The sequence below is a fragment of the Podarcis filfolensis genome, assembly GCF_964270895.1.
Source record: "Podarcis filfolensis genome assembly, chromosome: 4".
Taxonomy (NCBI): Eukaryota; Metazoa; Chordata; class Lepidosauria; order Squamata; family Lacertidae; genus Podarcis; species Podarcis filfolensis.
In genome coordinates, this window is record NC_139607.1 from 53381642 (window position 1) to 53397182 (window position 15541).

The window sequence follows — 15541 nt, forward strand, 5'->3', positions numbered from 1 at the left end:
CTTTCCCACAGTTTGCAATTTTTTAGCAAAGAAGCCCATGTGAAAATTATTCAACATTTCAGCGTGTGTTTCTCCTAATATGCATATTTTTAATATGCAGTTATGCCTAATACATACTTTTATGCAAAACAATTTCCCCTAATATTTTTTGCATGTTGTTTCCACTAATATATACATTTTATGACACCTTACTTTAGTGTATGTATTTTCTGCACACATTTCTTGGCTCGGAAATCGCACTGCAAAATTTGGATAAGTACAAGTTTCAGATGATAGCTGTGTTTCAGTTTGCATATTGTTTCAGAAAGAGTGAATTAGGTTCATCTTTAAATGTGAACTGAATTGCATTTCTCTGCCATTTCTCTGCCTCTGCACAGGAACGTAATATGTGTCCCTCTTGCCAGAGTGGTGTCCGCTGCAGTTAGCAGAGGAATGTATTCCCAAGAAACAAAAGGAAGTCCTATTGAAATGAATGGGAGTCACAGAGCAGCAGTTGAAGTGCTTGAGATGACCAGTGGCATGGGATCAAAGAGAAAAACACCCAGTTCAATAAACAAACTGCATTTACAGAGCAATCCAATGCATGTTAACTCAAACGTAAGTCCCACTCATTTCAGTTACGTGTGCACAATATTGCAGCCTTAGCAAACTACTAAGAATCAAGCATTTGTTCAATGTTCTACCATTTCATTCTTCTTTCAAAAACGTGTAAGCACATCAAATCAGTTATTACAACAAATGGGAAACAAAATTTCAAAGGAGATCTGTACACTATATTGTAGTTCCTGGCACATATGGGATGCATTATTATAATAGCAACAAATAATGAAGATGTATGGATTACATATGGATCTTTGTTTCTTTGGAATTCAAATATAGTGAATAATAGTACTTCTTATTTTTTGCATGCATATGATGTCAGCCCTTTTCTGATCTGAATCCAGCTTTCTTTCTCCAGTTGTTTTTTTTTAAAGAAATATCTGAATTGTTAGATACTTGGATTTTCAAAAAAGTGCAAACTGCAAGAACGATGATCCTCTTGTAAGACACATGTACATTTTTTGCAAACTGGGTGGAACATAATAGTAAGAATATGAATGCACAACTAGCAGGGATGTAGTTTATGTAGGTTCTGCAAGTAAAGATGCTATGTAACTTCATAGACCACATTTTCATTCATGGAGATCAGTCTCTATAGAAAAACTGCCAAAACAATGGCAGAATATGACCCGTGCATCACAGGTACAGAGATGGGCAGCTGCTGTATGTCATAAAAACTGCCTAACAACCATATACATCCCCTCAAACATTACAAGAGACACTTTCCCCTAAACACATATCCTTAGAAATAGAGCCTAGAAATTCCAGCAGAACTTCCTAAGTATGTGTATGTGGAAAGGAAGAAAAAACTGGCCTTAATTGTGCTTAACCTGAAAGTAAAACCGATTTAAATCTTCAGGGATTACTTCTAATCAATGTTTTAGGATCAGAATGCAAAATATACTCTAAGTAACAATGATTTCAATTACACTACTGTTTTCAAGTAAGATCTACAGTTTGCAACCTTGGAGACAGAAAGAAAGCGATAAACTTCTGCTGTTTAAAAATGTGTTCAGTCTTCTGAACACACCAGCAACAACTTGTACAGTATTAAATAGTCTTGTTTAACACATCCTTTGCAAATGGTGATGTAAATGGTATCTGTTCCTTAGGCCTCTGAAAAGTGGATATTTTGTCTTTAATACATGAACCACATTCAGCTCAGGCTAATAGTTGAACTTCACATGTTTCAAAAGTGAGCAAAAGTAATTAAATCTGCAATCATTTCATCCAGCTGTCACAGCAGGCAAATAATTTTTTGTAGAGTGGTGATGGTAAGTGTTGGGGTGGGGAGTCCAGTACCAAGTCTGCTGAGATACAGTACTGATGCTAAAACCGCATAGAGTGGAAAAATCAATGACCCAGGAAAGTATGCCACTTGATAATCTTAATTTGAAAGCTCAAGATCTGTGCAGAGAAGAAAGGGCTTAAGCAAGGTTTTTCCCCCCCAACTCTATGTGCACCATTAATCTCTCATTACTGGAACCTGTTACAGATAACTGTTCCACAATTGATTAACTCTTTGAATTTCTCAAACTGTAATTTTTATTTATTTTTTCCAAGTACAGGTTCATTGCATCACCTAAGGATTTTGCTGTCAGATGAAGTTTTACAGCTTTTCTTAACCAAAAAATGTGTGCATGCACACACAGACATATGTCCCCCACTTTCCCCCCTCCAAGTACATATATTTTTTCATATTTAAATCATTTTATTTTAAACATTAATGGTGTTCTCTAGAAATATGTATTTATTTTCCCTATAAGTCAACAGTTACTGCAGGATGAAAACTCTGGACCCCCCTCCCCCAACTGAGAGTATGTGAACAGACATTTACATAATTTAGGAACAAGTATTTGATTTTCAAAATCATTAAGCTGCTGTTCATGTGTGTGTGTGTGTGTGTGTGTGAGAGAGAGAGAGAGAGAGAGAGAGAGAGAGAGAGAGAGATCAATGACACTTGGTATCACTAACTGCACTCATTGTTAGAGACTCTCTTTGAAAGGATTTGCTTTCACAAACTCAGCCGAGCTTATGAAAATCTACCCTCTGCTGCTGAAAAAGGAAGAGAAAGTTTGAGGCAGGTCAGAAACTTTAGATGCTAAATATTTATAGTACTGTAATGCTGTTTGTAATTCTTTAAGAGGCAAAGAGTATTTGACTTCTAACTCTGCTTGGTTAAAACTAAGGATTACATTTATGTATTTTTTAAAAAAATCTTATAACTGAAAGACTTGTATGCCTATTTGGGGCATAACTTATCTCTCTTATAATGAAGGTTAATTCCTGCTGAACAGATCAATGCTTCAATAATTCTACGCACCATTTTTTATCCGAACAAACAGGCATCACGTTATGGGTCTGCAGATTGCAGCCTTTGGAAGGACAGCATATACAGGAGGAGCTTGCGGCAAGGCCTACAGTGTTTGCCAGCTCATAGCAGTCAACGGAAGACTTTCCCATGAAATCCAATCACAAAATAGTTGGTGCAGTAAGTATCCCATTTCAAAATGTAGTCTAGATGCTGATTTGACTTTGATAATGCAATCTGTATTTTTCTGAGCATGCTATTAGGGTGGCCACATGTCCTACTTCACAGAGGACAGTCCTCTGTTTAAGGGCTGCCATGTCCAAGTCTGAGTTAAAGGGAGGGACAGCAGGGGCTTGAAGCAGACTGAGTGACCTAGTCACAGTCTTCCTCAAAGTGGTAATGTCTATTTCTTTTTCAATTATAGCAACTCGCTTGTATCCAATGCAGTGCTAAGTAACCACCCTGTCTGTGCCAGGATTTCCACTTGCAACAGGACTTCCCTCCCTCCTTCCCTCGCTCCCCCCCCCCCGTACATATAGAAAGTTTCATATTCAAATCATTTTATTTTAAACATAAATAGTTCTCTATAAATATGTATCTATTTTCCCTATAAGTCAACAGTTACTGCAGGTTGAAAACTCTGAATTCCACCCCCCCCAACTGAGGATGTGTGAACAAGCATGTACATAATTTAGGAACAAGTATTTGATTTCCACATGGGACGCGGGTGGCGCTGTGGGTAAAACCTCAGTGCCTAGGACTTGCTGATCGTATGGTCGGCAGTTCGAATCCCCATGGCGGGGTGAGCTCCCGTCGTTCGGTCCCAGCTCCTGCCCACCTAGCAGTTCGAAAGCACCCCTAAGTGCAAGTAGATAAATAGGTACCGCTTTATGGCGGGAAGGTAAACGGCGTTTCCGTGTGCGGCACTGGTGCTGGCTCGCCAGTTGCAGCTTCGTCACGCTGGCCACATGACCCGGAAGTGTCTTCGGACGGCACCGGCTCCCGGCCTCTTAAGTGAGATGGGCGCACAACCCTAGAGTCGGTCACGACTGGCCTGTACGGGCAGGGGTACCTTTACCTTTACCTATTTGATTTCCATAATCATTAAGCTGCTGTTCACAATATTTTTCTTCAGAACAGCCCCGCTGATGTAGGGGAGTCTCTATACATTATAAATAAGTAGCCTGAGAGTGCCCTCAGGCAATCCTAACTTCAAGTTATGCCCCCCCCTGGGTAGTATAGGATACTTCAAAGCTCTTTGGCAAACCACAGAGCTATGCTGTCAGTAAATAATGTCTGTGTAGTGATTCCTTCACAGTGTGAGAGGCCACTGGAGAGAGGCAGAGAGGCAGAAATGTACCTTAGCCAGAATCCTATATTCATTCAGTGGTTGATCCTACCAATTATGATGGCATACCCTGCTATTTTTATAGGAAAAAGAGGTGCCAGAACTCACCATGAACACCTTCCTTGTTCTCTTATATTGGCAATGGCATCCACCTGAAAGGTGCCGGAACTGATGAAAAAAGCCCCGATGGCATAGCATTATGCCCACAAAAAATGCCTCACATACCCACCATATCCCCCTCCAGTCACAACAATAAAGCAATTGCAAGTACTGGATGAGCTCCAAGCATCCAGGCTGGCCTTTGATTTGCCTTAATAGCAAGGTTTCTCTGCTCAGGCTGGGACTTTGCCTGGGCTACTACAATCTTCACTGACTCAGACTTATCCTCTTAATTCTGACCAACTTCCAAGATCCCACTTATAGGCTTCCTTCAGCTCCATGTGTCTGTGTGCACATGTACATGCTCTGTGCAACATTAAAATTGCATGTGTATTAAATCATTGGCACCCCAGCAGGACTTGAACTCTTTTTCTGGGGAGCCTGTATTCTACACACATTCCTCCTGGCAATTCGGGCCATAGATTGTGCAGTTGTCTACTCCTTGGAGCATGCTTCTGCACTTTGTTTATACTTGGTAGGGCGAGGATGTGGTTGCTGCATTCTGGTGGGTGCCCTTGCACATGGATAACATGAGGATGTCATCAGTGAAATGACACTGTGACTAGTAGTTGGTTGTGGAGTTGCTAAGGTTACAATGGGGGTATTACATAGTAAGGTTACTATGGTCTATGTTGCTACATTAAGCGTTTGTTGCTCAAGTTATTGTTATGGTGTTGACTCTACTGCTGGTTTGGCATAGGCTCATGACAATGTTATGTCAATGTTAGTCCTAGTTTAGTGGCTACTCAGCATACTGGGACCATAGGACTGCCCTGCTGGAACAGGAAGTTCCACTAATTTAAACAGAGATTGTTTCCAAGAACTATAACCTTAGGCACTTCAAAACCAGAGTCCTATTTGAAAGAAAGAAAGAAAGAAAGAAAGAAACAAAGAAAGAAAGAAAGAAAACTTGGATGTACTAGAGTAAATACTCATAAACAATGTGCCATGTGCAGTGCCAAATAAAATACCCTGCAATGCATGCCAGCATAGCATCATAGTTTATGATAATATCCTGGTGTTGGAAAATTGGATCATATCCAATATTCTCTACCCTGGAATTATATGCAAGTAACAGGCGGGTAGCGCTGTGGTCTAAAACAGTGGGCCTAGGGCTTGCTGATAGGAAGGTTGGCAGTTCGAATCCCCGCAACAGGATAAGCTCTCATTGTTCTGTCCCAGCTCTTGCCAACCTAGCAGTTCAAAAGCATGCCAAAAATGCAAGTAGATAAATAGGTGGGATAAATCTGGCGGGAAGGTAAATGGCGTTTCCGTGCGTTGCTCTGGTTTCGCCAGAAGCGGCTTAATCATGCTGGCCACATGACCCGGAAAAACTGTCTGCGGACAAAAGTCGGCTCCCTCGGCCAGTAAAGCAAGATGACCGTCGCAACCCCAGAGTCGTCCGCAACTGGACTTAACTGTCAGAGGTCCTTGTCCTTTACCTTTTTAAAGACTTACAACCCAGTCTTACATGTATTGCATGTATAGAGGTTGTAGCTCAAGGAAATGATGATAACCTTTCAATGCAAGGGATCATTTCACATTCAAATTTGCACTGGTCCATCATTAGACCTTATGTTACTGGCTCAAGTAGTTCTGCAGCTTTTACAGAGCTCAGTACAAAAGAACTACATGTAATATTTGCCATGTAGCAGTAGCCTTGTGCAGTTTATTTTTAACAAATAGCCCAGGGTGAAGGCTGAGCTGGATTGGGGCCATGGCATTGTGGTAGGGGAGCTGGCTTTAACCCTGACATGATAGGAATCAGCCTCCATCTTTGCTTGCTATTTGCAATGGGAGGAAAGTTCCTATTGACAATTTTGTTAAACAAAAAGCAGCTACACAAAGCCAAATTATGTGGCACGGATCACATCATGGGACTGTCCCCCCTGCTTGGGGTGCGTTTGGTTGGGTTTTATCTTCTAGGGATACTTACCCTATCAGACCTCCACCTCTTTCCCATACCATTTTGACCCAGGAGTCCTGGCCCAAGGATGACATGTTATTGAGGGGATGTTACCCATCTATTGGGGAGGCTAGTATGGGATCTGGGATTTCCACAATTGAAGGGCTAGGGAGGAATGGCGGTGGGGCTAGATATCTCTATCAGCGAAGGGTTTCGAGATGCAGTGATCCTCGAACCCCTTCCAATCTACACCCCATCCCAAGGGATGAGGGTAGGGAGAGCAAGGATTACACACCCCCGTCATTGGTGCTGTGCAATGCCAGGTCCATAGGCAACAAAACCGCCACCATGCGTGACTTTTTTGTCTCGCAGGGAATTGACCTGGCTTGCGTGACGGAGACCTGGGTACGGGAAGGCGAAGTAGTCTCCCTACATGAGATAACACCCCCAGGTTTCTCTGTCCTCCATCAATCGCGGACTGTGGGTCGGGGGGGAGGAGTAGCGTTGTTATTCCGGGAGGATTGCTCTTTCAGAGCTCTGCCATCACCGGCGATCTCCGGCATTGAATGTGTTGGTCTCGTGTGGGGCACCAAGGAGAGCTTGGCTGTCTGGCTGGTGTACCGACCACCCAGCACACCTGCAGCCACCCTGTCAGACCTGCTGGAGGTGGTGGCAGGCTGGGCCTTGGAGTTCCCAAACCTACTGGTTTTGGGAGACTTCAACATCCATGCGGATGCCGCTCCCTCCTCACAGGCTCTGGACCTAGTGACTTCCATGGCAACACTAGGGCTCTCGCAGTTTGTTTTGGGCCCCACTCATCAAGCAGGCCACACGCTGGATCTGATCTTTGGGGCTGGCATAGATGTGATCATGCTCCCCGCTGTGGAGGTGCCATGGTCTGATCACTACGCTCTGAAAGCCAAGATTGACTTCCCGCTCCTCCCAGGCTCGGGTGGCGAACCTATTTGGGCTCGTCCACGAAAACTGATGGAGCCTGATAGATTCCGACAAGCCTTGCGGAACCCTGCTCCTCCTGGCGACTCATTAGATGACCTTGTTGAGGACTGGAATAACCGGCTCTTGGCAGCCATTGATGAGATCGCGCCTAAGCGCCCTCTGCGACTCCGTCGAAACCGGGCACCTTGGTTTACTGAGGAGCTCCGGAAAATGAAGCGGGATCTCAGACGGCTAGAGCGAGTATGGCGACGGACTCGTGACGGAGCCTCAAGAACATCTTATAGGACGCTTATGAAAGCCTATGAGATGGCTATGAAAGCTGCTAAGAAATCTTACTTTGCAGCTTCCATTGCATCCGCTAGCTCTCGTCCGGCACAACTTTTTAGAGTAATTAGGTCAATAACGTCCTTAGGAGGACAACCAAATTTAAGCACAAATTCGACCCACAGCTGTGAGGCATTCGCGAGCTTTTTTGCGGAGAAAGTCCTGTTGCTCCGCCGTGACCTCCCTGCCAATTTAGATACAGTGACTGAACTGGAGGCCCCTCGACTAACTTCAGGTCCAGTGTTGGACCATTTCGATCGGATACTCCCTACTGATGTGGATAGATTCCTCCAAGTTGGTAGACCCACCACCTGCCTCCTTGATCCATGCCCGTCTTGGCTGATTAGGGAGTGTCCAGATGTTGCGCGGACTGCCCTGGTTGAAATTATCAATTTGTCCCTTGACACGGGGACATTCCCAGGGGAACTGAAGGAAGCAGTGGTGTGTCCACTCTTAAAGAAAACTTCATTAGATCCCTTAGACCTATCCAATTACCGCCCAGTTTCAAATCTTCCATACCTGGGTAAGGTAATTGAGAGAGCGGTTGCTGAACAGCTTGGTAGGTTTCTGGAGGAAACATCGGCATTAGATCCATTTCAGTCCGGTTTCCGTCCTGGTTTTGGGACGGAGACGGCTCTGGTTGCCCTAACAGATGATCTCCGTAGACAACTGGATCGAGGCGGGTCAGGACTGCTGATCCTTTTAGATTTGTCAGCAGCCTTTGACATGGTCGATCAAGATCTTCTGGACCACCGCCTCGCAGACGTGGGGATACAGGGCATAGCCCGTAACTGGCTGTGCTCTTTTATCTCTGGTCGGGGACAGAGGGTGGCACTAGGGAGGGAAATGTCGTCGCGCCACTCCTTGGTGTGTGGAGTGCCGCAGGGCGCAATTCTCTCCCCGATGCTTTTAAACATCTTTATGCGCCCCCTTGCCCAGATTATCCGGAGCTTTGGGCTGGGCTGTCACCAATATGCTGATGACACTCAGCTCTATCTGCTGATGGATGGCCACACCGACTCGGCCCCGAACACACTGACCAGATGCTTGGAAGCTGTGGCTGGATGGTTTCGTGGGAGCCGATTGAAACTAAATCCTTCAAAGACAGAGGTCCTATGGCTAGGTCGGGATGGCATGGGGATGAGGGACCAAATCCCTTCTCTTGCGGGGGCCCAATTAGTGCCATTGCCTTCCATTAAGAGTTTGGGTGTAGTCCTTGACGCCTCCCTTTCCATGGAGGCGCAAGTTACAGCAACAGCCAAGGCGACATTTTTCCACCTTCACCGCATCAAGCAGTTGGTCCCTTACCTTTCCCGCCCCGACCTGGCCACAGTGATCCATGCGACGGTCATCTCCAGGCTTGACTACTGTAATTCGCTCTACACGGGGCTGCCCTTGAAGCTGTCCCAGAAACTCCAGCGGGTACAGAATGCTGCAGCGAGGCTCCTCACGGGGTCTCTGCCATGGGAGCATATTCACCCAGTGCTTTTCAAGCTGCACTGGCTCCCAGTGGAGTACAGGGTCAGATTTAAGGTGCTGCTTTTGACCTTTAAAGCCCTTCACGGCCTAGGACCCTCGTACCTACGGGACCGCCTCTCCTGGTATGCCCCACGGAGAGCCTCAAGGTCCATAAATAACAACACTCTAGTGGTCCCAGGCCCTAAGGAAGTTAGATTGGCCTCAACCAGAGCCAGGGCCTTTTCAACTCTGGCTCCGGCCTGGTGGAACGCCCTGCCTCATGAGACCAGGGCCCTGCAGGATCTGATTTCTTCCCGCAGGGCCTGTAAGACAGAGTTGTTCTGCCTGGCCTTTGGCTTGGAGCCAATTTGATTCCCTCCCTCCCTCTCTTTCTTTTTTCTTTTCCTTCTCCTCCTGCGATGAGGCTACATTTTAATATTTTAATGTTCCATTATTTTAATGTTGTTTTTTATTTTTGTTTTTAAGTTGTAATCATTCATCTTGTTTTTATTATTGCTTGTAAGCCGCTCTGAGCCCAGCTTTGGCTGGGGAGGGCGGGGTATAAATAAAAAATTTATTATTATTATTATTATTATTATTATTATTATTATTATTATCTAGTTTGGCCCTTAATTTAGGCTTAAATCCCACTGAAATCAAGCTAGTTGCAATTAACTTTGATCCCATTCATTTCAGGGTTTGCCAGATTGCCAATGCGGGCCATAAATATAATTCTGGCAACCAGCTAGGAAACTCCAATCATAGGAGTAATTTTTTAAAAAGCTGCCTACAGCATAGCAAGGCAGAGACTAAATCTTGAAAAGTGGCACTAGGCTGTCTCTTATGCTTTCTCTTTTATATTTTATTTAAGGTACTTATTAATTACCAAAGCCTTGTAGTGCTGTAATGTTACTTTCAGGGGGGAGGGGAAGAATAAGAACCATGTTCTTATTGTCCATTTCTTGTGCAGATCTAGCAGTCTTGATTAAGTTGTGTGGATCTTTTTTAATGCTTGTGTGTGGGTGAGGAAAATCTTTGAATTCCCATTGACTCATATTTGCCCTTTGGCTTCATAGTGAAGGTCTGAGTTTTGGTATACTTAAGCCATGCTAATGGTTTCTCTAGAAGCCTGTTTTGGTGTAATAGTAATAATAATATTATTTGTCAGCAAGTCCCACCAAAACAATACTGAATGCCTTATTCCTCTGCTGTGTTTTAAGTATTCCAGTTGCTGTGAAACCCCCAACCCCAGTTTAAACACCTTAACCTTTCACTGATCAACACAGTAGTCCTACACACACTTACTTAGGTGTTAGTCTCATTTAACTCAATGTGACTGACCTCTGAGCAAACCATGTACAGTACTGAGTACTGTATCTATTTATCCACAATACAGGTAACTCAGTTAAACATAGAATCATAAGAGTCATAAAATTGTAGAGTTGAAAGCGACTCAGAGGAACATACATATATCATTGTATCTAAATTGAGGCAATAATGTCAGTATAACAATTCTATCATATGCTTAGAACAATGCTATTCACAATTTCAAAGTTTTATAATTCATAGAGCACATATACAAGATCATCAGTATGATGCTATTTCAGTCTAAATTAATTCAAAATAATTTCTGCCTTGTTTCATGTTTAGGTTTCTTAAGTTGGCTAGAGTTTTCATTCTGCACACAACAGCAAGTACTAAAATGGCATTCTTTGGTTCTGTGCTGGTGTGTTTGTTGGTTTTTAAAGCTTTCTGACTATTTTAGTTCTGAAGAGTTTTCAGCAGCAAATAATTCATACACCATGATCTTGTCTATTGTGCCCCTAGTCTGGGCTCCTGCAGATTATATCTTCCAGGACATTTACTTATGAATGTAGCTTTCTTAAGCATGCATGGCAAATCTTTCAAAGCAAATCCTCTACCCTTGATGAGCCATTCTAGTCTAGCCATGAACCTGCACCCACTTACAGTGATACTATTCTAGGCTGCAGCCTTCCTTCCTGGCCTTGAGCTACCTAAAGCCTTGCAAACACACGCCTAAGCAAGCAGCTGCACACCATGTATCTGGTCATTTCTTCAGGGTCACATGTATTCATTCACTGCATCCCATCCCTATGGGCCCCATGTACTGGGGTTGGCACAAGCTCAGCTGTCAAAATGATGTAGGCAGCAATATTTGACAATATGGGGGTTTTCTATACCACAGCAGCTAAGCATTCCAGAGAGTTCATCTTCATTCACAGCATGCAGTCTACCAATGAAGCACATCCAGTACTCCCTTTTATAAAATGAAATGGATCTTGGTTCAGGTTCAGTGGGAACCCACCTACACTTCCAGTTCCATAGGTGTTGGTTGTGGGGATTAAATGGTGGGCAGAACATTACTTTGCCTATGGTAAGAGACATTGGATTCTCCAAGTAATGAGTATAGCAACCCTAGCTAATGTACAGCACCTGGCAGCTTTGGGAATGGACTTCAAAAGCATTATCAGTTCAAGATCTTTAATGAAGTTGGTTTTTCTTGGAAATGTTTTGTGTTCACCTGGCAAAACCCTTCTCTCTCTCTCCTGAATGAGATTGCAGAAAACTAAATAAGCTGAGCATGGGTTTAAGCATTAAGCAAAATATATCAATACTTTTGTATTAGAATTTATCTTCCCTTCTCCCCAATAGAGCCTTAAGTAGCTGCACTATGGAGCAAAGTTTTGTACTGAATTATGTGCAGGAGGAATCAGGTACCTGTTGAATTTCCTGCCTTAGGAGAAGAAAAAGGGAAACCACCGTCCCTGCAGTGTGCCCATATGCCAGCTGTTGAACCATCCAGCCCGTTTCAGAGGGAGGCTCCCCTCGCTGGTGCTGCCCGCGCCCACCTGCCTGCTGGCTGCCCTGCCTGGCGATGCTGCTGAGACTGGGCTGGCCAGTCGCCCACCCGGCGCAGCGGTTGTTGCCCTTACCTGAGAAGTCCGCCAGCGCCGCAATCTCTTTGGTCCAGACCAGGAGCAGGCAGGAGAGGAGACTGAGCAGCAGCCTGAGCTCTACCTGGCGCCGGCTTGGATGCTGCCCAGCAGCCTCCAGTTCACTCATGGCGCGGAGGGAGGCGGGGGGTCCCTGCAGCCCAAGCCGGTCACATGACGGCTCCGGCCCCCAGCCGAGAAAGAGAGACAGACAGAGAGAAAGAAAGAGTGTGCGTCCCTGTCCTTCCTGGGAATGGGGACGCCGCCGCCGCTGCCTCAGCCAGCGAAGGAAAGGGCAAGGCTCCTGACAGGGAAAGGGAAAAAGTCCCCGCGCAGCTTCTTTCCCTGAAGAGGAAGTCCCTCTCAGCGAGCACTGACTGGCCCCCGGCTGGAAAAGTGAAGTGCGTGTGAGGCGCTGAGTGTGTGTGTGTGTGTGTGTGTGTGAGAGAGAGAGAGAGAGAGAGAGAGAGAGAGAGAGAGCGAGCGAGCGAGCGAGCGAGCGCGCAGGGGTGGCAGCGAAAGGGAAGAGTCGCCGCTGGCACTGGCGTCGAAAAGCCAACGCCAGCCAGCCAGCCAGCCAGTCAGTCGCTGGGTGCCGACCACGCAGCACCTCCCAGCCCTCGTCCCGATTAGTATACATCACCTGCTCCCTCTCAGCCTCATTCCTGTCTGCTCTCTCTCTCTCACGGCTTTGCCATTCCCGCCCCTCAACTTCCCCCTTTCCCCCAAAAGTTTGCAAGATTAGCACGGAAGGCACTTAGCACAGCAGCGAATAAATAAAAGGAAAACGCCACAGCCATTCTGCGGACTGCTGCTGCTGCTGCTGCTGCTTTGAAAGCGAGGACCAGGATCTGGTAACTTTTAGGCGGAAGACGCCGCCAATTAAAGCCTTCTGCGTCGAACGTCTGGGGAGGTTATGGTTTTGGTGCGCACGTGTTAATGTTATCATACTTATTATTTTGTTCTTAACTGGTTTATCTTTATCAGACTGGATAGCTCAGTAGGTTACCTTGACAGATTTGTTTAGGAAGGGCCTTCCTAGGAAGGGCTGGGTGTAACTCCACTTGGAACTCACTGAGGCTTGTTTCTGAGTAGACATATATAGGATTGCATTGTGCACCAGCAAGCAGGCGAAAATGGAACTAGGGCTGCAATCCTTTTCCCATTAAACTTCTTAGTATGTTATCTATAAATTGCATTGCAAATGCTGGATAGAAAGCACAGGAGAGTCACGTATTATTTCGCCTCCTAGTATCAGTGTACACTCTCAGAACATGGTGCTGCTTTGTCACTCATGGTGAAATAAAAACATTGGCACAACACTTCACAGTTGGTGGTGTAGAGTTTTTCCAATAGGGTGGTGAGGACTGTAGGGGGGGGGGGGAACCATACTGTGTGAAGCAAGATGTACCTGCATTTCCCCAGGATACATACAAGCACAAGCCATAATTTCTGCTCAAGAAAAAACAAAACAAAACAAAACCCTATACTTCCGGCTTTGAAATGAAACTTAAATTCCTATCATGAAAACATTTTTGTGTAAGAATTAACACACTTCAGGTATGTATATTGTAACATGTAATGATCCTTCACCAGTGGCAATGGCCGTGATGACGTTGGAGACTGCTGATGCAAGTGATGCTGAAGATACATTTGCACAGTTTACCAACATTTAATAAAGTACTGCAAGTTTGTACAACTATTCTTAATAGTTGCAGTTAGTATTGGACAAGTAGTATAGTCTTCTGCAATTCTTCAGCACCTCTCAATATAGCCTCTAAATGCTTTGTGGATTTTATTTGGTAATAGTTGGTGTGTATTTATAATGGTACCAGTGTATATTTTTACTTTAGTCCCTTCACGTCTCTCCCACAGAGGTTTCTACAGCCACAACTGGTGCTGTAACTCCCCAACGATTTGAAGTTCACCCCCAAAGCACACTCCTCCATTGTCTCCTGAGACAGACAGACAGATGTCAACAGTAACCTCTGATGTCCATGCATTGAGTATGAACATCTACACCAGAAAGGCTACACACATAGGCCTCTTTGCTACCAAGAACCCTGCATGATAGCTCTGCATGCAATCATGCTAGGCAAACACAATGTTTTTCATTTCCCTTGTCTCTTATTAAGTCTTAAAGCGGTTTTTAAATTCTGCAACTAAGTTTTTATGCAGTTTTAAATTTTCCTTCCTACTGAATTTTATATTGTGCTGTTGATGTAGGCCACCCTAAGAACTCTTAGGGCAGTCTATAAATGTTAATAAAAACATAATCAGAATAGCAGTTTCATATTATGTCTATGTTTTATTCTTTATTACATTTATATTCCACCTTTCATCAAGGAGCTCAAGGTGGTGTACACAATACTTCCCATTTTATCCTCACAACAACCCTGCCAGGTAGGCTTAGAGACAATGACTCAGTCATGTAGTGAGGTCTAGGTAGAGATTTGAACCTGGGTCTCCCAGCTTCTAGTCTACCTTCTATACTACACTGGCTCTTTCTCAATCCCTTTCTCTCTTCCAACTTAAAACTCATGTCACATTTTAATAGAATCATAGAATTGGACGGGACTTCAGGGGTCATCTAGTCCAACCCTCGGCAGTGCGGGAATCTAAACTAAAACATCCATGACAGATGACCATCCAACCTTTGCTTGATCAATATTAACACAAATGAAATTGATACTGTCTGGTTTTTTCTTTCTAAGGCAACAGTCAGAAAAACATGAGGAACCTGAAAATGTAGATTATAGATAAATTTACAGCCAGGCTCACCATGACTGTAATAGCACTTTAAGTTATGGAGGTCTATCACTACTTTTTTAAGATTTCTGATACGCCTTCAACTCTCTTAAACATCTCAGTCTCTTCCTTTGCCTGATAAATTTCTGTTTGTCTGAATCCAATTACACAAGTTTCTCACCAGTGAGACCATTTTAAAGTACTTCATTCCCTGCACTTTGACACCAAGTAAATCTTCCCCCCAAAAGTTTTAACGACTCAGCTGCCATTTCTGGCTCTGTTTCTATGGAAATGAATGTCATGGCTAGTTGAAACAAAGCAAGTAGTTTAAAATAATCACTATATGGTGGTTATTTAAAACAAGGCACCCCATGTTTGCAGACTCAGTCTCCGTTTCTATGGAAATGGGAATAAACAAAGCATTCCAAGACAACTTTTCACACATATATATATATATATCAGAGCTATTAACAAAAGTCCCACAAATTCTATTTTTCATATACATTACTGTATAAAATTAAAATTTCAAAAATTGCAGTGATTCTGTTCTTCGTGCCCTTGCATCTTTCAATGAAGAAAAACAGATTTCCTTTGAATTAATAATGAGGGATAGGGGATTGTTCATTCTAGTTCTAAAAGTTAATTAATAGTACAATCCTAGGCATGTCTACTGTAAAGGACTGCGGCCTGGCTCAACTCTAGGGTGGTTTTATTTAACTCAGTATAATTCAGGGTCCTAAATTAACTGTTTGCAACTGCTGTTACTAGAGCCTAAC

General features: G+C 44.1%; 1 protein-coding gene and 1 long non-coding RNA gene across 5 annotated transcripts in view; one reads left to right on the forward strand and one right to left on the reverse strand.

Annotated features, from left to right (window-relative positions):
• The window catches only part of EVA1C (eva-1 homolog C), a 51758-nt gene that overhangs the window by 33531 nt on the left and 2686 nt on the right, over positions 1-15541 (reverse strand). Inside the window, exon 1 of one of the 4 annotated variants that reach the window (XM_083611307.1) lies at positions 12661-13284. The exons of 1 other annotated variant lie outside the window; for it this stretch is intronic. Coding sequence is in view for 1 of the 3 variants with exons in the window: in XM_083611305.1 (XP_083467431.1) it covers positions 12018-12147 (130 nt within the window). In the remaining 2 variants the exon portion in view is untranslated. Of the gene's footprint in view, positions 1-11517; positions 11620-12017; positions 12398-12660; positions 13285-15541 lie in introns of those variants that run through there. 2 more of the 4 variants (XM_083611305.1, XM_083611308.1) reach the window with 2 other exon arrangements.
• Positions 193-3596, forward strand: LOC310761471. Its single transcript, XR_014547518.1, has 4 exons — positions 193-597; positions 1713-1795; positions 2606-2684; positions 2946-3596. It is a non-coding gene; the product is annotated as an uncharacterized lncRNA (long non-coding RNA).